The 22,662-nt window shown below is 35.1% G+C and overlaps 5 protein-coding genes across 9 annotated transcripts; 2 read left to right on the forward strand and 3 right to left on the reverse strand.

The window, feature by feature from the left end:
- Positions 1–840: 840 nt before the first annotated feature.
- LOC111602702 (ras-related protein Rab7-like) lies at positions 841–3,564 on the reverse strand. 2 transcript variants are annotated; one of them, XM_030222892.1, is made up of 5 exons: positions 3,493–3,564; positions 2,662–2,846; positions 2,384–2,602; positions 2,172–2,312; positions 841–950 (listed from the first exon to the last, which is right to left on the reverse strand). In XM_030222892.1, the coding sequence occupies exons 2-5, from the start codon at positions 2,839–2,841 to the stop codon at positions 921–923; spliced, it is 570 nt and encodes a 189-aa protein (XP_030078752.1). In that variant the 5' UTR covers positions 2,842–2,846; positions 3,493–3,564; the 3' UTR covers positions 841–920. The 2 variants fall into 2 exon arrangements, with proteins under 2 accessions (XP_030078752.1, XP_023175703.1); XM_023319935.1 differs by lacking the exon at positions 841–950 and having other exon boundaries at positions 1,977–2,312.
- An 8,360-nt stretch (positions 3,565–11,924) lies between these two features.
- Positions 11,925–14,049, reverse strand: LOC111602701 (ras-related protein Rab-7a). Its single transcript, XM_023319933.2, has 5 exons — positions 13,945–14,049; positions 12,892–13,140; positions 12,607–12,825; positions 12,113–12,250; positions 11,925–12,048 (listed from the first exon to the last, which is right to left on the reverse strand). Exons 2-5 carry the CDS (start codon positions 13,069–13,071, stop codon positions 11,962–11,964), a joined length of 624 nt encoding a protein of 207 aa, XP_023175701.1. The 5' UTR covers positions 13,072–13,140; positions 13,945–14,049; the 3' UTR covers positions 11,925–11,961.
- A 326-nt stretch (positions 14,050–14,375) lies between these two features.
- Positions 14,376–17,896, forward strand: LOC111602699 (protein UBASH3A homolog). Of its 2 annotated transcripts, XM_023319931.2 has the most exons (8): positions 14,376–14,656; positions 14,776–15,016; positions 15,079–15,274; positions 15,492–15,593; positions 15,853–16,022; positions 16,089–16,416; positions 16,474–17,355; positions 17,419–17,896. In XM_023319931.2, the coding sequence occupies exons 1-8, from the start codon at positions 14,541–14,543 to the stop codon at positions 17,655–17,657; spliced, it is 2,274 nt and encodes a 757-aa protein (XP_023175699.2). In that variant the 5' UTR covers positions 14,376–14,540; the 3' UTR covers positions 17,658–17,896. The 2 variants fall into 2 exon arrangements, with proteins under 2 accessions (XP_023175699.2, XP_023175700.2); XM_023319932.2 differs by lacking the exons at positions 15,492–15,593; positions 15,853–16,022 and having other exon boundaries at positions 15,079–15,252.
- A 783-nt stretch (positions 17,897–18,679) lies between these two features.
- LOC111602704 (uncharacterized protein CG5902) lies at positions 18,680–20,846 on the reverse strand. 3 transcript variants are annotated; one of them, XM_023319939.2, is made up of 4 exons: positions 20,761–20,846; positions 20,496–20,532; positions 20,081–20,440; positions 18,680–20,021 (listed from the first exon to the last, which is right to left on the reverse strand). In XM_023319939.2, the coding sequence occupies exon 4, from the start codon at positions 19,814–19,816 to the stop codon at positions 19,031–19,033; it is 786 nt and encodes a 261-aa protein (XP_023175707.1). In that variant the 5' UTR covers positions 19,817–20,021; positions 20,081–20,440; positions 20,496–20,532; positions 20,761–20,846; the 3' UTR covers positions 18,680–19,030. The 3 variants fall into 3 exon arrangements, with proteins under 3 accessions (XP_023175707.1, XP_023175709.1, XP_023175708.1); XM_023319941.2 differs by lacking the exon at positions 20,496–20,532; XM_023319940.2 differs by having other exon boundaries at positions 20,081–20,532.
- Positions 20,847–21,309: 463 nt separating this feature from the next.
- Positions 21,310–22,367, forward strand: LOC111602785 (transmembrane protein 179). Its single transcript, XM_023320056.2, has 4 exons — positions 21,310–21,513; positions 21,583–21,726; positions 21,790–22,033; positions 22,095–22,367. The coding sequence occupies exons 1-4, from the start codon at positions 21,404–21,406 to the stop codon at positions 22,296–22,298; spliced, it is 702 nt and encodes a 233-aa protein (XP_023175824.1). The 5' UTR covers positions 21,310–21,403; the 3' UTR covers positions 22,299–22,367.
- Positions 22,368–22,662: the final 295 nt, after the last annotated feature.

Raw genomic sequence — 22,662 nt, forward strand, 5'->3', positions numbered from 1 at the left:
AACCGGATATAGTGCTTTGCATATTGGCGCTAGAGACCTGATATTTTTTAGATATTTTATAAGCTTAAGTAAATACAGATGCAAGCTATGTAGTATTTGTATGAAGTATCTCTCAGTGGGACACTTTTTTCTTTTTATTGTCTTTTTATCAACAATTACAAGCAATATGAAAATGATCAATCAAATTTAAAAAAATATATCTATAAAAATATTTAACTGGAGTAACCCCAATTTTTTGGACTGCGACAATCCTCGTCCAGAACTATACAAACATCAGTAACGTCTGAACCTTGTTCATCGAAATACTTCACTGCCAACTTTGCAGCTAGCTTAAAGGCGTCTTCCACACGTCGGCTATCCCGTGCTGCGATCTCGAAATAGGGTATATTGTTGTTCAGTTGACACCATTGACGAACATGCTCTGTTGATACCTTAATTGGGAAATGAATAAATATCTTAAACAATATTTTTAACTCAGATGCTGTTACACACATTCTGTTTATCAAGATCAGTTTTATTTCCAATGACAACAAATGGAAACCGAGTGGTATCCATTGGACTTATATGCCTTAAGAATTCTTTGTGCCACATGTTTACTTTTTTAAATGAGTTTCGCTCAGTCACATCATACACGAGCATGCAGCAATCAGTGTTGCGGAACATGCAAGTGGTAACCTTTTGGAACCGCTCCTCTCCAGCCGTGTCCCAAATCTCGAAACAAAAAAACCGTGAGCTTATATAAAAGCTTAAACTTAGAATTACAACTAACCTGTACGGGAACTATGCGATCATTAATATTGACATGTTTCGTACAGAAGTCCACTCCAATTGTTGCTTGGCAACTGTTCGTAAATCGTTCATTAAAATAACTCTTAATCAAAGTCGATTTTCCAACGCCGCTATCTCCCAAAACTAGGATCTTAGGTGATCGGGTTGTTGCAGCAGTCATCCTGATTTGGAAATAAGTTTGAGATTTATCTTTAATTGTGTGATGTTACAATTGAAATTCTTTATACAGATTCTGCCTCTGAGTAAAGAGTATATCAGGAAAGCATACTGTTATGGTGGATGGGAATGAATGCTTATATCTGCAAATTCGAATAATAGAGGGTAATATTCGGCTGGGCTCTGACTCTAGTTCTCTTAGAAGATTCCGTAAAATATTCTAGCATTTAATAATCATTATTTAAGGAAAGCACAATCTTTGTTCAGGGTATTTTGTAGTGTTGCACTCCGGACTCCAGTAGACTGACTGCTTAAAAAATTATATTAAATATTAAGGGCAAGTCTCTGGCAGCTTTCTTTCTAGTTTCACGTACACGAATACGGGGTAAGAAATTTGTTATAAATGAAGCTCTTTTTGGCAGGAGTACTCAATATAAACTGACTGCAATTCACATTGATTATTCAGCAAACCCCAAGCTCGGGGAAATTCATATCTTAACAACCATATATTTACATTCTTCAACTTATTTACTTCATAACTATCTCCCCTAAAGATTGATTAACAACTTGGGCTGTAAACCACTTCCATACAGTCCGTTCCCACCTGAACATATATCGATAAAGATTATAAGAAAAAGTTTACCTCTTAATATTACCGCAAAACTGAAATATTACTCTACATTAATTTAATTCAATTCAATTTATACATTTTTAGTTACTGTACTATATGGTAATTATGAAAATTATATAATATATAGTATACACAAATGTTGTGTACGAATTACCAAAAAAATCAATTTTAATTACAATAAAAATTTATATTTTTATTGAATTCACAATCACAAAAATATTTTTGTTTCTTTTTTTCAAGATAATTTCTGATGTTTGTTTCTTGCCGTCAGATATGAGGCACTGCCCCAAACTTCCCCTTGCTTAATTGTTTGTTTTTAGTCAGTCAATCTACTGTATAACTACTTCTCCAATTTTATAAATCTCTTTTTATTTGACAATTGTTTATTGCACTTTCCGCTTCTGTCATACGTATGCAGACTTGTTATCAACAATTATAGAAACAAATGTAATGTAGTTAAAAACAAATGAAGTTTAAAAAGTGCCCCTAAAGAGATGTTAGATGATTAATCGCTTATTTAATTGCACGCGCAATGTTTTTTTGCACTGCGACCATCCACTTCTAGAACTGTAGGAATATCTGCAGCGAATTGCACCTGTTCCTCCGCATAGTCTAATGCTAACTTTGCAGCTATTTTGAAAGCGTCTTCCACACGTCGACCATCGTTTGCTGAGACCTCGAAATGGGGTATATTGTTGTTCAGTTGACACCAGTTCCGTACACTCTCAGCTGATACCTGAAATTTAATAAATATAATTATTTAAAATTGGAAAATATTATGTGGAACTCATTTTTTGTGTAACGCACATTATATTGACCAAGATCGGCTTTGTTTCCAATGACGACAAAGGGAATCCGAGCGGTATCCATTGGGTTGACCTGTTTTAGGAATTCTGAGTGCCACATCTCTAAGTTTGTAAATGAGCTTGAGGAACTAACATCGTAGACGAGGACACAGCAATCCGTACCGCGAAACATGCTTGTCGTGATAGACAGGAATCGCTCCATACCAGCTGTGTCCCAAATCTTGAAGCAACGAAATCAGTGAACTTTCGCCGAAACTTAAACTGTGAATTGTCGCTTACCTGCACTCGGACTATGCGATCATTGATATTGACATGTTTAGTACAGAAGTCCACTCCAATTGTTGCTTGGTAACTGTTCGTAAATCGTTCATTAAAATAACTCTTAATCAAAGTCGATTTTCCAACGCCGCTATCTCCCAAAACTAGGATCTTATGAATACGATTCGACTTGAGGGCCATGTTATCTAAAAAGTAAAACGTGTCTGATCAATATACATTTACCTAGAACCTCACCTATAAGTTTGGTGTCTATAGGTTTTATAATTCTCAAGGTAACGTTAAAATTCTGCCCGACAGACTATTAAACACTTGTGCAGGGATCAAGAATGTCTGAGTATAAAGATTCTTCAGAGTGGACTAAAACGGAGAAATAGGAAAATTTATATTTCCATTTTGGCCTATACATATATCCTTCCATTGGAAAACAAGATCCAGAGTGTGAAGTTTTCAATGGCTGTGGAGAAGCTTCAATTTCAAATTTAATTGTTCGATCAGGGCAATACCTAATTTTCATTTCATTATAACTTTATATCTGAACAGCTACTGCCGAACGCAATCTGAAATTGATATAATATATTATTCGTCCAGTGACTGTGATATTGAGGAAAATAGCAGTAAGTCTTGGAATGTTTTTAAAACTCATAGCATTAGTTCCCTACATGATTATTACTCACTGCTCGAATTTAAAAAATAAATAAAAATTGATTTTGAATTGCACACAACTCAAAGTTAATATTTGTATTATTACATATTTGTATTATTACATATATAGAAGGATGGCATTAGTTTATGAATTAGTTTAATTTTATAGCTGACCAAACTGTTGCTTACCTTATTAACTAATTAGAACAGAAATATTACGGACTTCCAATGTTTCTTATTCCACTAGTAGCTGCAATACTCTTTTAATAACTAATCCGCAATAACTTTCTTTTACAGATTCTACCTCTGAGTAAGGCGGGAGAGAGCTTCCGTAGTGTAGATGTATAACATTTTATCAGGAAACCAAAGCTTTGTGGTCGAGGGCCACGAAGGTACAATGAGTGTAATCACACCCGCAAACTCGAATATAATGTTTCTTAGGTATGTATAGTGGTCTACATTTCTCGCAGATGAGTAAATAACATATTACAGTACTTACACTTTAACATTTAAAAATATATAAATAAAAAGTCCGACCTGGGAAAGATTTAGTCATTTAATAGATCTGAAAATTTAATTATATTTTTTACTGCTTACAAGTCATGGAGTATTTATGGAAGGTTTCTCTAAAAATACATTGAACATTTTTCATAGGCTGAGAGCTAAATAAATAATTAATGAATTTGGCTACTTTTGGTGAAGTATTTATTAGACATATATTAATTTCGCACTGATCGCTATTGATGATGATTTTTTGATCACGGCGGAAATTCTGGGAAGAAATAATATTTTTCAAGTTATTCAATTCAATCTATACATCTTTAGTTAACGTATTTATTTTACACAAAAGTTGCTTATGAATTATAATACTGTAGGTCGTACAAAATGAATTTATCGCCCAAATTATTAGTTTTGTATATAAAATTAATTACAATAAAAATGTATATTTTTATTTTATTAAATTTACAATCACAAGAATATTTTGGTTTTTGCCAAGATAATTCCTGGTGGTTATTTATTCGATATCAATCTATGTCGCGCTTCTGCCGTCGAAATCTATGTTTATAAGTTCAATTTTATTTATCAATTGTTTATTGCACTTTCCTCTGCTTTTATACTTATGCAGTCTTGTTATAAGCAATTAGAAAAAAAATTTAATGTGTTTTTAAAAAAATGAATATTTGTCGTATATCCAACTGAATGAAATGAATTTGAAGTATCGAAAATATAACAGACATCTAAATTGTAAAAAATATACATAGAACTAAATACAAAAGTTAAAAGCTCAAGCTCTTAAGTCGTACGAGATATAATTTAATCATATTTCCGTTTCTGAAACTGAAGAACTATCCGCAACGATTGGTACCTGTTCCTCCGCATAGTCTAATGCCAACTTTGCAGCTATTTTGAAAGCGTCTTCCGCACATCGACCATCGTATGCTGAGACCTCGAAATGGGGTATATTGTTGTTCAGTTGACACCAGTTCCGTACACTCTCAGCTGATACCTGAAATTTAAAAAATATAATTATTTAAAATTGGAAAATATTACTTGGAATTTAATTTCTGTAACGCACATTACATTGAGCAAGATCGGCTTTATTTCCAATGACGACAAAGGGAAACCGAGCGGTATCCTTTGGATTGATTTGTTTTAGGATTTCAGTGTGCCTCTTCTCTAAGTTTGTAAATGTTTTAACCGAACTCACATCGTAGACGAGCACACAGCAATCCGTACCGCGGAATATGCTTTTTGTGACTGACCGCTCCATATAAGCTGTGTCCCAAATCTTGAAACAACTAATTCAGTGAACTTACGCTTAAGCTTAAACTCGAAATTGTCGCTTACCTGCACTCGGACTATGTGATCATTGATATTGACATGTTTTGTACAGGAGTCCACTCCAATTATTGCTTGGTAACTGTTCGTAATTCGATTGTTAAAATAATTCTTAATCAAAGTCGTTTTTCCAACGCCGCTATCTCCCAAAACTAGGATCTTAGGAATACGATTCGACTTGTGGGCCATGCTTTGATTTACTTAAAATCGGTCGTCAGTATGAATAAATTGGAAATCAAATCCTGATGTAATATATAATAAATATAAATCTATAATTATATATATATATATATATATAAAAATATAAACTGAATTTATAGATGATAATATGATGATATATCTGCACATCGAGATGATTGTATACTTTATATTACAATAGTATACCAATTTTTGGAAAGCCGAAGAAAATATCTAAAAAGTAAAGCATGTCTGATTAATATACCCTTAACAAGAACCTCATATATAAGTTTGATGCCTATAAGTCTTATAATCATCGAGGTCAATCAAACAAAAGCAAGAAAGACCGTTTCAACTTTAACGATAGACTATTGTAAATTAAGTGCGCTCGTCCGTTGCGATATTTTTTTTAAATTGATTTCAGCACTTGGTTAATCATCTTTCCAATGAAAAGATATCTATCGATGGCACCGCAAATGATCGCTGAATATTATAACAACGGTGAGAGAACAATATCTCTAAATTGGAACAATACACTTCGCCTATTGTTGAAGCATTATATTTCCTAACATGTTGGCATCCGCTTGAAGAACCCGATTTTGAGTGCACCAAACCAAGTTAACATTTTTATAATTATATTAGATACATAAAAGGATGGCCTAAGTTTATGGCTCTATCGGGAACTGTTAAGTTTATAGCTGACCAAACTTTTGCTTACCTTATTAATTAACTACAATAGAATATAAATATTACGGACTTCCCTAATTTCTTATTCCACTAGTAGCTTTGCTACAATGCTCTTTTAATAACTAATCCGCAATAACTTTCTTTTACAGATTCTACCTCTGAGTAAGGCGGGAGAGAGCTTTGGTAGTGTAGATATATAACATTTTATCAGGAAACCAAAGCTTTGTGGTCGAAGGCCACGAAGGTACAATGAGTGTAATCACACCCGCAAACTCGAATATAATGTTTCTTAGGTATGTATAGTGGTCTACATTTCTCGCAGCTGCGTAAATAACATATTATAGTACTTACACTTTTACATTTAAAAATATATAAATAAAAAGTCTGATCTTGGAGTTAGTCATTTAATAGATCTGAAAATATGATTATATATTTCACTGCTTATAAGTCATGGAGTACTGAAGGAATATTTATGGTAGGCTTCTCTAAAAATACATTGAAAAGTTTTGCATAAACTACGACTGAGAGCGAAAAAAATAATTAATGAATTTGGCTACGTTTTGATGGAGGAATTATCAGACATATATTAATTTCACACTGATCGTCATTGATGATAATTTTTTGATCTCGGCGGAAATTCGTGGAAGAGATATTTTTAAAGTTAATTGTTTCATAATTATATGCCCACAAGGTTGATTAATAATGTTCATGCCAAAAACTCTTACCATTAAAATATATATCTCATACAGTTTTAAATTTTACTTCCAAATGTTAAAATGTAAACTAGTTTCATACAGTCCATTCCCACCTCAACATACATCGATATAGATTATAAAGAAAAAGTTTAACTCTAAATGTTTCCGTAAAACTGAAATATTGCTCCACATTCATTCAATTCCGAACTATTGTCAAAAGGGTTCAGAACAGAGCAACTCAATTTATACATCTTTAGTTAACGTACTGAATGTTTGTAGATTTTAGCATTGTTTATTATACAAATTAAACCAAAGGCATGAAGATGTTAAATAAAAAGTATGTGAAAATTACATAATATGTAGTATACACAAAGTTTGTATACGAATTACCAAAGGAAGCAATTTATAATACTCTAGGCCTTACAAAATGAATTTATCGCCCAAACTTATTAGTTTTGAGGCCGAATCTAAGCTGAGCCAATAAAGTGCCGTTCGCAACGAATGTTCTGAATAGTATATAAAATTAATAGTATATAAAATTTTATAATTCTCAAGGTAACGTTAAAATTCTGCCCGACAGACTATTAAACACTTGTGCAGGGATCAAGAATGTCTGAGTATAAAGATTCTTCAGAGTGGACTAAAACGGAGAAATAGGAAAATTTATATTTCCATTTTGGCCTATACATATATCCTTCCATTGGAAAACAAGATCCAGAGTGTGAAGTTTTCAATGGCTGTGGAGAAGCTTCAATTTCAAATTTAATTGTTCGATCAGGGCAATACCTAATTTTCATTTCATTATAACTTTATATCTGAACAGCTACTGCCGAACGCAATCTGAAATTGATATAATATATTATTCGTCCAGTGACTGTGATATTGAGGAAAATAGCAGTAAGTCTTGGAATGTTTTTAAAACTCATAGCATTAGTTCCCTACATGATTATTACTCACTGCTCGAATTTAAAAAATAAATAAAAATTGATTTTGAATTGCACACAACTCAAAGTTAATATTTGTATTATTACATATTTGTATTATTACATATATAGAAGGATGGCATTAGTTTATGAATTAGTTTAATTTTATAGCTGACCAAACTGTTGCTTACCTTATTAACTAATTAGAACAGAAATATTACGGACTTCCAATGTTTCTTATTCCACTAGTAGCTGCAATACTCTTTTAATAACTAATCCGCAATAACTTTCTTTTACAGATTCTACCTCTGAGTAAGGCGGGAGAGAGCTTCCGTAGTGTAGATGTATAACATTTTATCAGGAAACCAAAGCTTTGTGGTCGAGGGCCACGAAGGTACAATGAGTGTAATCACACCCGCAAACTCGAATATAATGTTTCTTAGGTATGTATAGTGGTCTACATTTCTCGCAGATGAGTAAATAACATATTACAGTACTTACACTTTAACATTTAAAAATATATAAATAAAAAGTCCGACCTGGGAAAGATTTAGTCATTTAATAGATCTGAAAATTTAATTATATTTTTTACTGCTTACAAGTCATGGAGTATTTATGGAAGGTTTCTCTAAAAATACATTGAACATTTTTCATAGGCTGAGAGCTAAATAAATAATTAATGAATTTGGCTACTTTTGATGAAGTATTTATTAGACATATATTAATTTCGCACTGATCGCTATTGATGATGATTTTTTGATCACGGCGGAAATTCTGGGAAGAAATAATATTTTTCAAGTTATTCAATTCAATCTATACATCTTTAGTTAACGTATTTATTTTACACAAAAGTTGCTTATGAATTATAATACTGTAGGTCGTACAAAATGAATTTATCGCCCAAATTATTAGTTTTGTATATAAAATTAATTACAATAAAAATGTATATTTTTATTTTATTAAATTTACAATCACAAGAATATTTTGGTTTTTGCCAAGATAATTCCTGGTGGTTATTTATTCGATATCAATCTATGTCGCGCTTCTGCCGTCGAAATCTATGTTTATAAGTTCAATTTTATTTATCAATTGTTTATTGCACTTTCCTCTGCTTTTATACTTATGCAGTCTTGTTATAAGCAATTAGAAAAAAAATTTAATGTGTTTTTAAAAAAATGAATATTTGTCGTATATCCAACTGAATGAAATGAATTTGAAGTATCGAAAATATAACAGACATCTAAATTGTAAAAAATATACATAGAACTAAATACAAAAGTTAAAAGCTCAAGCTCTTAAGTCGTACGAGATATAATTTAATCATATTTCCGTTTCTGAAACTGAAGAACTATCCGCAACGATTGGTACCTGTTCCTCCGCATAGTCTAATGCCAACTTTGCAGCTATTTTGAAAGCGTCTTCCGCACATCGACCATCGTATGCTGAGACCTCGAAATGGGGTATATTGTTGTTCAGTTGACACCAGTTCCGTACACTCTCAGCTGATACCTGAAATTTAAAAAATATAATTATTTAAAATTGGAAAATATTACTTGGAATTTAATTTCTGTAACGCACATTACATTGAGCAAGATCGGCTTTATTTCCAATGACGACAAAGGGAAACCGAGCGGTATCCTTTGGATTGATTTGTTTTAGGATTTCAGTGTGCCTCTTCTCTAAGTTTGTAAATGTTTTAACCGAACTCACATCGTAGACGAGCACACAGCAATCCGTACCGCGGAATATGCTTTTTGTGACTGACCGCTCCATATAAGCTGTGTCCCAAATCTTGAAACAACTAATTCAGTGAACTTACGCTTAAGCTTAAACTCGAAATTGTCGCTTACCTGCACTCGGACTATGTGATCATTGATATTGACATGTTTTGTACAGGAGTCCACTCCAATTATTGCTTGGTAACTGTTCGTAATTCGATTGTTAAAATAATTCTTAATCAAAGTCGTTTTTCCAACGCCGCTATCTCCCAAAACTAGGATCTTAGGAATACGATTCGACTTGTGGGCCATGCTTTGATTTACTTAAAATCGGTCGTCAGTATGAATAAATTGGAAATCAAATCCTGATGTAATATATAATAAATATAAATCTATAATTATATATATATATATATATATAAAAATATAAACTGAATTTATAGATGATAATATGATGATATATCTGCACATCGAGATGATTGTATACTTTATATTACAATAGTATACCAATTTTTGGAAAGCCGAAGAAAATATCTAAAAAGTAAAGCATGTCTGATTAATATACCCTTAACAAGAACCTCATATATAAGTTTGATGCCTATAAGTCTTATAATCATCGAGGTCAATCAAACAAAAGCAAGAAAGACCGTTTCAACTTTAACGATAGACTATTGTAAATTAAGTGCGCTCGTCCGTTGCGATATTTTTTTTAAATTAATTTCAGCACTTGGTTAATCATCTTTCCAATGAAAAGATATCTATCGATGGCACCGCAAATGATCGCTGAATATTATAACAACGGTGAGAGAACAATATCTCTAAATTGGAACAATACACTTCGCCTATTGTTGAAGCATTATATTTCCTAACATGTTGGCATCCGCTTGAAGAACCCGATTTTGAGTGCACCAAACCAAGTTAACATTTTTATAATTATATTAGATACATAAAAGGATGGCCTAAGTTTATGGCTCTATCGGGAACTGTTAAGTTTATAGCTGACCAAACTTTTGCTTACCTTATTAATTAACTACAATAGAATATAAATATTACGGACTTCCCTAATTTCTTATTCCACTAGTAGCTTTGCTACAATGCTCTTTTAATAACTAATCCGCAATAACTTTCTTTTACAGATTCTACCTCTGAGTAAGGCGGGAGAGAGCTTTGGTAGTGTAGATATATAACATTTTATCAGGAAACCAAAGCTTTGTGGTCGAAGGCCACGAAGGTACAATGAGTGTAATCACACCCGCAAACTCGAATATAATGTTTCTTAGGTATGTATAGTGGTCTACATTTCTCGCAGCTGCGTAAATAACATATTATAGTACTTACACTTTTACATTTAAAAATATATAAATAAAAAGTCTGATCTTGGAGTTAGTCATTTAATAGATCTGAAAATATGATTATATATTTCACTGCTTATAAGTCATGGAGTACTGAAGGAATATTTATGGTAGGCTTCTCTAAAAATACATTGAAAAGTTTTGCATAAACTACGACTGAGAGCGAAAAAAATAATTAATGAATTTGGCTACGTTTTGATGGAGGAATTATCAGACATATATTAATTTCACACTGATCGTCATTGATGATAATTTTTTGATCTCGGCGGAAATTCGTGGAAGAGATATTTTTAAAGTTAATTGTTTCATAATTATATGCCCACAAGGTTGATTAATAATGTTCATGCCAAAAACTCTTACCATTAAAATATATATCTCATACAGTTTTAAATTTTACTTCCAAATGTTAAAATGTAAACTAGTTTCATACAGTCCATTCCCACCTCAACATACATCGATATAGATTATAAAGAAAAAGTTTAACTCTAAATGTTTCCGTAAAACTGAAATATTGCTCCACATTCATTCAATTCCGAACTATTGTCAAAAGGGTTCAGAACAGAGCAACTCAATTTATACATCTTTAGTTAACGTACTGAATGTTTGTAGATTTTAGCATTGTTTATTATACAAATTAAACCAAAGGCATGAAGATGTTAAATAAAAAGTATGTGAAAATTACATAATATGTAGTATACACAAAGTTTGTATACGAATTACCAAAGGAAGCAATTTATAATACTCTAGGCCTTACAAAATGAATTTATCGCCCAAACTTATTAGTTTTGAGGCCGAATCTAAGCTGAGCCAATAAAGTGCCGTTCGCAACGAATGTTCTGAATAGTATATAAAATTAATTACAATAAAAATGTATATTTTTGTTTTATTAAATTTACAATCACAAGAATTTTTGTTTTTTTTTTTCGAAGATAATTTGTTATTGGTGATTCTGATGTTTGTTTCTTGCAACGGCTGCATCTATTGCGTGCAATAATTTTACTAACGACAAAATATTACTAGGAGGGTATGCACAATATGTAAAAGTAATTTAAATGATTGGTAAACACACATTTTAGCATTCTATCATATTTTATACCTATGCTGTTGCTCAAATTGTTTTACTTAAACTTATAACCTTGCTGTTGTTCATCATATTAGCTTTTTATACTCATATTCTGTTATGTATTTTATTTATAATGTAGATTGTGTAATTATGCACTTTGCGTTGTATTCTGTTGCTGCAGCTGTTGATCATAATATTATTATATTAGCATTGACAATTGTCTGCGTTGCCTGGACGATTGTTTTCAGAGTTCAAGCGTAGTTGATCGGGGAAATCGTTTATAAGTTCAGCCTGAAAATAGCAAGCAATGATCAATTCAATCATTCAATTCATTTAATCATGGGTGAAAACATACCTCCGCCTCCTGTTCCAGAGCATTCTTAGCTATGGTTTGAAACGCCATCTCAACATTAATTCCCTCTTTTGCTGACGTCTCATAATAGGGTATGTCGTTTTTCGATTGGCACCACTGCTGCGCACGGCGCGTAGATACCTGAAACAAAGAAAAAAGTTCACGTAAAAAATACTTGATTCGCTCGTACCTAAATTTATACAACTGAATGGAAACACTCGAAAGTTAAACAAGTAGGTAATGAATCCTACACAATAATCCTATAATACGAAGTTTAAGCACTTAATTTTTTCTTTAAGTGATTTTATTGAATTAGGCAGTTGGGGGTAAATGTATTCTATGAAATAGTTTTCTTTTATATTCCTACACTGATGTATAAATACAGAGCAACAAAATAATTTTCGAACGTGAGACTACCATTGTCTACATAAACATGCAGTTTTTCAAAATAACGGACCTAGGTATTACGTTTAATATCTATTTTTATATCGACTCACTTGACGATTATCTAAATCCACTTTATTGCCCAGCACGACAAAGGGAAAGTGCTCTGGATCCCGTGGACTGGCCTGTATTAAGAATTCATCTCGCCACGAGTCCAAATTCTTGAAAGAGTTTGGCGCCGTCACATCGTAGACAAGGACGCAACAATCCGCACCGCGGTAGAAAGCTACGCCAAGTGATTGGAAGCGCTCCTGGCCGGCCGTATCCCAAATCTAAAAAATAATCCAATTATTCAGCATACAATTAAAAACACATAATAATTATGGATTTGCACTCACTTGCATTGTAACTACTCGATCGTTAACAACAACCTCTTTCGTGCAGAAGTCCGCGCCGATCGTTGCCTTATACTGATTAGAGAATCGTTTGTTTACATATTGATTCATTAGCGACGTCTTTCCAACGCTGCTGTCACCAAGTATGATAACTTTCAACAAAGATTTCTTTCTGGTGGCCATATCGATGTTTTTCCTTTTTATATTTTCCTATTAGCTTTTATATATTCAGGCTGTCTTTCAAGCTGTTGCCTGAAATAGACAATGCATATCGATCTATTAGTTCAAAATATACGCTTTCACTAACTTATTAGACTTAATTTAATTACGCGCTTATCTCAAACCTCTGGATTACCAGCTCAGCAACACAAAAAAATCAGAGCTCTAATGGGAGCATTGGCATGTACATGAGCATGAGCTTGGACATGGGTATGGCAATGATTAAATGATAAATTCAGATTTTACACTACGCACATGACTCATGTACTGAACAATGAGTGACCGTTGAACAGAGCACACGGAAGCAAACGAGGGGTGGGACGGGAGCCCGCATGGAAGCGATAATGAAAAAACGAATGATAGGAAGTGTGTACAGCAGAGAAAGTGATGATGACAACCGAGAAGATGTGGTTTATTTAAATCAAACAAAATTCGCAAGGCGCAATCGGGTAAGAAGTTATACGGGCTGTGAAAGCACAACAATAAACAATAGTAGAAGGAAAACGCCCATATTTATCAATACAAGGATGCTGAATAACATTGAAAACAATTTAAATAAACAGAAAGCAAACCAAACCGAGCAAAAACTGAAAAAATTGCCGTCACATATTTCCTCACGTCGCGTGTTGCGCCCACAAATGACTTGTTTTTGCGTACCACTACAATAACATTCGTATTTATATGTATGTATGTATGTTTTTCTCTGTTTGAGCTTCACTGGCATTTTCCATACCAATTTTATTGCTGCGTAACACAATTTTCCAATGAGTGTTTCTTTCAAACAGCATTGGAACTCACACTTTACAATATACGACAAACCCATTTAGATTGACTTACTTTATTAGAATGTGTTTTTATTGTTTAATCGCAATTTATTTCTACTCAACTACGCAGTAAATTTTTTTTGTTTTCTACAAATTTTGGTCAATATGAACTAATTAATCGGTATCGCAATATCCCGATATTCGATAAGCATGTGCAAGTCTGTTAACAGAGCACTCCACACATAACATAATAATTGCATTTTAAGGAAATGGTTAACGATAGCAGAGGTATTCTCATTTTCATTACGATGAAGCGTTTATGAAGTTAATCAGGAGGACATTTATTAAATTTAGTTTCTAAACAACTAATTTAATAAAAAAACAGTAATAAAATTAAATTTTATAGTAATAATAAAAAATTTACTTTATTCTTATGATTTTAACTATGACTGTACGATATTTACTATCGAAAAATATGAACATTAACGATATTTTGATCTCTACTTTACATCTATGAAGATTATATTTGCCGTTGGTCACACTGCCAAAACGAAAAACAAAATAATTGTAACAATTTTAGCGAGAACAAAAATAACACAGTGTAATTATTTTAAACAAGTTCAGTCTGTGCAATAGGTATTTGTAAGAGAGATTACAAGAAAAGTAAACATGGCAACATTACCGCCCCGAAAGAATCAAACGCCAACCCGCATTTGCCAAACCATGAAGCCTCACTTGACTCCTCTCCAGACGTTGCTGCAAATGGGTTTCCAGAAGCATAGAGCGTAGGTTTCAGTGCTATAATAATTTAGCATGAACTCAGTTAAATAAAGATGCTAAAAACGAAAACCGTCCCTGCAATATTTATTGATTTTTTTTGTAACTTACCCCAACTCCCCAACAGTGAAAAGGCTCTAGCTTCAACCGGCAATAGAGGCGTACAGATAGCATCTGATTGGCTTCTGGCCCATGTTAACGATGCAGCTTTGGACGAATGTGCTCCACGCGAGTACATTATTTATGCATGCCCAACTGGACCATTTCTACAGCAGCTGGAGGAGTTCTGGTCAAAATCACGCCAAATGTGCGGTTGGAATGGGGCGCACAACTATGTGCCCCACATAACGCTAGTATCATTCTTTAAGGTGAGCAGATAAGCATATAGGTTAATAAATTCAACAAGTCATACTTCGTTTTTCATTGCCAGGCCCCCGACGAATGCTCTCTGCAGCTGTCGAAAGCTCTTAAGCAAGTCGTGGATATGACAGGCGCACTGCTCGATCGGCCTATCAAATTAGAGCCATATATGAGCCAAAACTTTATGGGATTCTTTGTGGCCGAGGATGATGCCAACTATTTGAAACGTCTTGCTTTACAATATGTTAAGGAGGTTTCCAACTCAAGTATGCCAGGGCCCCATTGCAAATCTTGTTTGGTTGCAGTTGCATTGTTTGATTTATTATGGTTTTCAACTATTTATCTGGTTATCTGTTTATTGCCGATGGCTTCGGTTCTGTTCAGTTCTGTTTGGCGTGGCTTACGGTTTCGTTTTCTTCCTATCTCTTTGGCTTCACACACTAATCGTTGGCAATGGACTACAATATTGGTAACTGAACACAGTTATAAGCGATACTTACGAGCAGCTGGATGCCATTGTCGCCTGCTTCCCTTGGTGTGGAGCAGTTTCATCAGGCACCCGCTGTATTCCGCGGAGCAGTCGATGTAAGCAGTCAATTTAGCTAGAGTAAACCCTCTCCAATTAGTTCCTTATTCATTTTTACACTCGCATGCTTTGTTTTTATAAATTATTACGTTCCTCACGAGTACACTGTTATCTAGCTCACTAAACGACCATTTTTAGACGCATGTTATCTTGGGAAATAATACACGTATTAATTATGCCCTTATCAACATAGTTATAAAGCATATTGCGTATCGTTTGGATTCAGAAATTGTTCTTAATACACTTTGTTACCCGTAGCCATCTCACTCGAGCCACACGTAAAGAGCCTGCACCTGACGCTCGCCTATCAGTTTCCGCAGGCACAATTCAATGCACTGAAATCACTTGTGGAAACCCTCGATGCCAGCTGTGCATCCAATTGGGAGCTGCGTTTGTATTCCCGCGACCCACGACTCGCCACCAAACAAGTTAGCACAACGCACTGTTTGCACTCTCTAAACGATGGAAATTTAATTAATTCTTTCAATTTGTAGGTGCAAAAAGTAGTATATCCCCATAACCCGCATGAAACGGACGAGCTGGAGTTGCGTATTGGGGATTATATTTACTTAAATAGCGAAGGCGTTGATAGTTCCAGTGACGGCTGGGCAGAGGGAATATCTTGGCTAACTGGTAGCACTGGTCATTTGCCAGTTAATTACACGGAGCGCACCGCTGAATCGGATGCCTGGACATTGCATCGTGTGGTTCAGCTTTCGAAGAGTGTAGCATCGTCACTTAACTCTGCCGAAGATATAGACATTGTTGACGGACGGAGTATATCCACAGAGCCCGAGGAGCGTCAGCGAGAGCTGCAGCAAAGTAAGTTGAAAATGATCTGTTCCCATATTTCCATTCTATCAATAATTTTTTTTGTAGGCGCACAACATCCTGAGATTATAGAGGGCTCCTCTTTTGAGGAGTCAGAGCAGAGCGTCGAAAAATACTTGCGTCAGACCTTGCAGCCCTGCCTGGAATTGCCGTCGGTGCAGCTCCTAAACAGTCATAATCTAACTCTTCAGCATAATCAGCACACTCCTACAATTGAGATTACAGCGAATATGTCTTCCAACTCACTATCTCAAAACGTTGATGAGATCATGGTGGAACCATTAGCGGAGCAGTTACCACGACCGGATGATACACTCAGCGTGCACTCGGATCATTCACACCCGCACTTGCAGCCAAATGCATTGGATGCCGAACCCAGTAAGAATCGCAAGATCTACATTATGAGGCATGGCGAACGAGTGGATTTTACTTTTGGCACCTGGATACCCTATTGCTTTAACGAGTTCGGCAACTATATGCGCAAAGATCTCAATATGCCTAAGGTATTGCCACATCGTAGGAACAGTCCCGAAGGCTGGCAAAACGACTCGCCTTTGACAAATGTGGGGCTATACCAGGCGCGTCTAACCGGTGAGGCTCTGCTGGAGGCTAATGTACAAATCGATCATGTGTACTGTTCACCCTCATACCGATGCGTTCAAACTTGTACAAGTGCTTTGGAGGGTCTTCAATTGAATGGTAAACACAAAATTAAGCTGGAGCCTGGATTGTTTGAGTGGATGGCCTGGTATCCCAATGGTGTGCCCGATTGGTTAAGCAAGAAAGAGTTAACTGACTCCAGGTACGATATTGATTTGACCTACGAGCCTGTGCAGCAAGCCACAGATTTAACAGCCCAGTTAAAGGAATCAACGGAACAGTTTTATATGCGTAACCATGAAGTGCTACTACAGTTGCTGGAGCGGACCAGTGAGTATCTTTGAAAAGTAGCATATGCCCACATAATTAAATACATCTAAATTATTCTAACAGCTGGTAATCTTCTTGTTGTCGCACATGCCACTACATTGGATACGTGCTCGCGCCAACTGACAGGTGGAGCAGCACGCAATACCAACGAGCTGCGACAGGTTATACACAAAATACCCTACTGTAGCCTGGTCACAGTAGAACAGTTGGATGGTGTATGGAAATTGGTCGAACCAGATTGCCTGCCCGTAACACACTCTAAAAATCCACGATTTGAGTGGAGTGCTCTGTCGACCACCTAGTGCCCGTGCTTGGAGCAGTTTCTGTGCAAGCATTGAGACTGAACCGAAACTCACATCACACAACATTACACATATTCAGAAATAAACATACGTAATTTGTTAAGTTTAATAATTGGCATCCAAAGCGCTAACATTATTTACATGCGATGTATCCACTGATGACTATAATATTACTGCCATACGTTTATACCGGAATTAAATGAAAACACCCTTGCTTACAATATAAACATAAATATTTATGCAACACAATATTTATATTTATATATGCAATACAAAAACTAAGCTGCCAGTGCTGAAATTATGCAAACTAACTTAGTTTTTCATACTTTTTATAAGATGCTGCAAAGTAATACTTTCTACTTGCAATAATTGTTAACAATATATATTTATAGCGGGCACATTTGGCCTTACAATTAGTAATCCTTTGCTGCTTTCAACTTAAGCTTGACCTGTTGGCTCAATTAATAATGCTTACCCTTAGCTTTGCCACAGATATAGCTAATTACAAAGCTATATCTGTAAATAATTCACCCCAGAGGCAAGTTCTTATACGTACATACATATGTAGGAATAGTCATGTAGATGATAATTACTCGTAGATATCAAATATGCGTTAGAAATAAACAAAAATATGTAATAACATGCAGCAATAAAAACGTCATAAAACTATTATTTTACACTTCAGAATTCTTCGTAATCCCTCTTCGACTGATCTTGAAAAGACATTCAATAGTTTGCTTTAACTTGAGCGGCTCTGCAGAAAAAAGCCGACATTTTATTTATTGCGCATAGAATTAGTACAGTAATTTGTTGTAATTGTTAAAACTATGAAATATATTATTGTTGAACTATTTATTTGAATTATTATTTGTATTGGTATTTTGTAATATACATACATATATATTTATTGATGTATATAATTTGTTTTTAGTTTTTGTTTTGTTTTATTTTTTTTTTGTATTTTTGAGTTTGTAATAAAAATTTCCCAACCAATTGGGCGAAATTAACGAACTTATAAGAACTAGTTATAGAATGAATTGTTTTTGTTTACTACCAAATATTGCTTTCAATTTGGTTAGTAGATTAAGCATTTCTTGTTTTGATGAAAAGTAAGTTAAAATTCATGTCACTTATTGTGACGACACGTCAGCCCAGATTGGGCCTAAGAATATATAATTAAAAATGTATATGGGCGAATTAAGTTGACGCGACAGGACAACTTAAATTGAAAATGTTGCTCAAGAGTATGGAAAGCCGTTTGTAAATAATCCCATGCTCTGGGTCAACTCAATGGCCAGTAATAGCAGGAGCAAGATGACAACCACCCCTGCCCTTAGCCAGGATCATTGCCCCGACGATTGGTTTTCTAATTGTTAGCATTGCACTTTGCCAAACTGGACACCACGACGTTCCAAGTGCTCGCGATACTCCTTATAGTGCATCTGGATCTCCTGTGACCGATAGCGCGTCAGCTTGATGGACTTGCGCAGGTCTTGAGTAATAACTGCCCGATAGCCGCCTTTGCGCAATAGCGAGTCTATGGTTTGAAGTTGATCCCAGCCTTGCTCTGTAGCCACTTGCGGTAGGTAGGTGGCTGTGCGCTTTAAGCCGCGCTCAGTAAAGAACTCAATCCGAATACCATGAACCCCCAGTTGCCAATCCAAATGACCCTGGGCCTCCTCGAAGTTTTGCAAAATGGAAACAGATACTGTCAGCCGGGGCAGCTCATCACGCGAGATGGGTGCGAAACGTGAATCCTTGAATGCGCTGGTCAGTGCGTATTCACGAAGTCCATTGTGCAGTTCCATGGCGCTGAAAGTGCCAATACAGCCTCGCAATCGCTTGTCGCGCCCAATTTTCCATGTCACAAACAAAGGGTAAGCATCATTGCTAAACATCGGAACAGCTGGACCATCAATATTATTCAGTTCGCAATCAAGTACCTCGAAGCAGTACAGGCACATGTCCGGCACAGCGACACTATCTAGGGGCTTTATCCTCGTGCCGTGTCCATTCATATAGTGCTGTGAGTAGTGCACCGGCTGCTGCTGGTGGTACTCCTCATGCCTGTCGTCCCCGTTGCTATTGGAGTGTTGCGGCTGTTGCTGCTGGTAGTTGTTGTGGTGTTGCTGGTGGTTGTTGTAGTGGGAGTTGGACATTTTAGCTGCTTCTGCTGCTACGTTTAAGTTTAAATCTACCAATTACGTTACTTGTTATGTATATATATATTTTTTATAGTTAATGGCAGTGCACGTTGATGATCTAGGTTCAATTAACATAAGAGAACAACGAAAAGAAGTCTAAAGGTTCTTTTGTCTAGCATGTAAATCAAACGCCAGCCAAGCGTATCACATCCAGCTAATGCTGCAAGATAGTATCGCAAATGGATATAGGTCACTAATATTACATGACATTCAACTTACCTTGGCAATAAAGTCTCTGGCCACCCTGGTTTCGTCTTTCTTGTTCGTTAACTAGTTGCTCCCGCACGCTGACACAGCTCGTTCTTTTTTCTCCTACAGGATGATGCTCGCATTTAATAGCCCGCACTTTCGTCGCCGTTGTCCTTGTAGTTTCTGCTGCTGTTGCTGTTCCTTTTCCTGATCCCGCTGCTGTTTGCTTCCAGACATTAGCTCTTGCCCCTCTGCTGCTGCTCGGCTGCCGTTTTGAATGCTACAAAGCCATAGCTCATAAACAAAACATTGATTTGCAGCTATTTGTGCTTCACCTCCCGATTTCAATTGAAAGTGCGTCAGTGAGCGCCGTCGTTCTTTCTTGTTTTGCTGTGGGTGTAAAATTATTTTCAATAAATGTCTAACGCGCGAATGCGATCTTCACCTTCGCGCAATGGCTTAATGCAATCTCATTGCGTTATCTGTATAAAAGACAGAAGAGAAGAGAAAGTAGTGAAACTCTTGTTTTTCAATTTGTTTCGTTTTTACTATATTTTTAATTGCTCTTTGTTCCTACTTCATTTGCATTTGCCTCACACTAGCATTGCTTTTAGACGAGCAGATAGTTACACAAGACTCGTAGCCTGTTATTAATACCGATTGTACCAATTGTACATAATATATTTTTTACAAATTTGAACTACATTTACCTTGTGCTGAGATCCAATTTAATGTAAACAAATTTAATAATTTTTTACGATTTTAGGAACAGTGTTGCCCAATTCCCGAAGCTGACCTAAAAAGGAATTATAAAAAAATACTAGCACTTACACAGTTCACAACAAGCTGTATATTTAAAACCAAATACACTTAAAAGGTTTTTTTTTTAGTAAATTTTAAAAGCACTTTAATAATGCTCATTAAAATTTACGTTGATTTTATTTATAAACATATGTTGACATACAATAAATAATTTACTTCGAGTTAGTGACATCATAATGGTACTAAAAATGACAAGCTACAGTATATAAATGCATCTCCATTGCTCGTTGTAGTAGGGCCACAGCTGATTTTGATTTTTTTATATATCTATTCTATTCTATTATCCGTGATATAAGTTCAAACAAAATAAGTGTTTTAAATATACAATTTTCAAGTACATTCATTAGTTAATAATTATTTAATTACATAGATAGTGGTATTTTTAGTATTTAAATGTATTCTGTTTATTTGATTTTTTTTTTCATTAATAAATAGCGTATCACTTTTACTGTGTATTGCCAACCCTGTTTTAAGCTAAACAATAATACATATATAAACACCTAGAAGTATTTGCGAATTTCATGCATATAAATGGCGCTAGCAAATGTACTTTTGCTTAGTCAAATAGCTGGACACGTTCTTCTATTCATATTATCCTTATGCATTGTACTGCCGCTATCAATTAACCTCGATCAGTTTTGGTATGTATTCAAAGACGTAGTTTTTACCAGGAATGACTAATGTGAACACCCAAACAATCACCAATTCAGTGGACACTGCTTGCTCTTTACAACAGGCAAATGGCGAGAAGAGGACGGCATGTTCGATGTACATTGGGCATCCAATGGATACTGCAATTTTCCTCTAATTACTGGAATCTTTCTCCTGATCATCTCAGTTGTACAAATCTACCGGTACGCATATACAATCTAGTAATGAGTCTGATTGTGCACATTAAATTCTGTTGCCTATTTCAGATATGTTCGAATGAAGGAGGAGGAATCTTTTATTGCACTTTTTATTGATGTTGTGCTCGGCATTTGGATGCTGGCTATGTCCATCTTGTCTGCAATTTTCATTACATTGGGCTTCATTGTCTGGTGCGATGGAATGACCGAACGTTTTCCATCGTGCGAAACTTCGGCTGGACAAAACATTATTAGAGGCGACACTGAAAAAATTAATACATCAGGATTTTATATTGAAATGGGCACTACTCAGGTGAGTTATAGTTACTTTGAAAATGTTATGTTATCATAAACATCATTATTTATTTTTAAAGTTTGGCGCCTGGGGAGCATTTGCTATTTCAGTGGGTATTGGAGTCATCGCGTTGCTAAAACTTATACACAATCATCAAGTTCGAAACATAAAGGTGTCCATGTATCTAGAACGACAACGCTTGGTTAATCAGCAGAATTTCGATGGGCGTTCAACGCCCCCGCTCCATTCGGGCACCTCATCTGACACCGAACACAATAAATAGTTGGTAATTTCGTCAAGTCAGCAATTTGTTATTCTTTATGTTTTTCTCATGATATGTACGATAATTATATTATGCCATTTGATTGTCGTGCTCATAATTACAATTGAGTTGCGACAGCAGGCATTCATAATGTAGTAAAATTTATATTAGTGTATATTGTTATTACATTAAGATATGTGTGTATTAATCATTACCTTACAAGCGGTAATTGAAAATTATAGTTTATAAGTAATATATATATATTAATCAAAACAATTTTCTTCTATAAATAAAATATAATTTCTGATCTTAATCTGAATCTTAAGTACACTTCTGTGTTGTTTTCCCAATCAGGACACTTGATATTCCTAGAATCGCTAAATTG

The sequence above is a fragment of the Drosophila hydei genome, unplaced genomic scaffold (assembly GCF_003285905.1).
Source record: "Drosophila hydei strain 15085-1641.00,03,60 unplaced genomic scaffold, DhydRS2 tig00000063-arrow-pilon, whole genome shotgun sequence".
NCBI classification, from domain to species: domain Eukaryota; kingdom Metazoa; phylum Arthropoda; class Insecta; order Diptera; family Drosophilidae; genus Drosophila; species Drosophila hydei.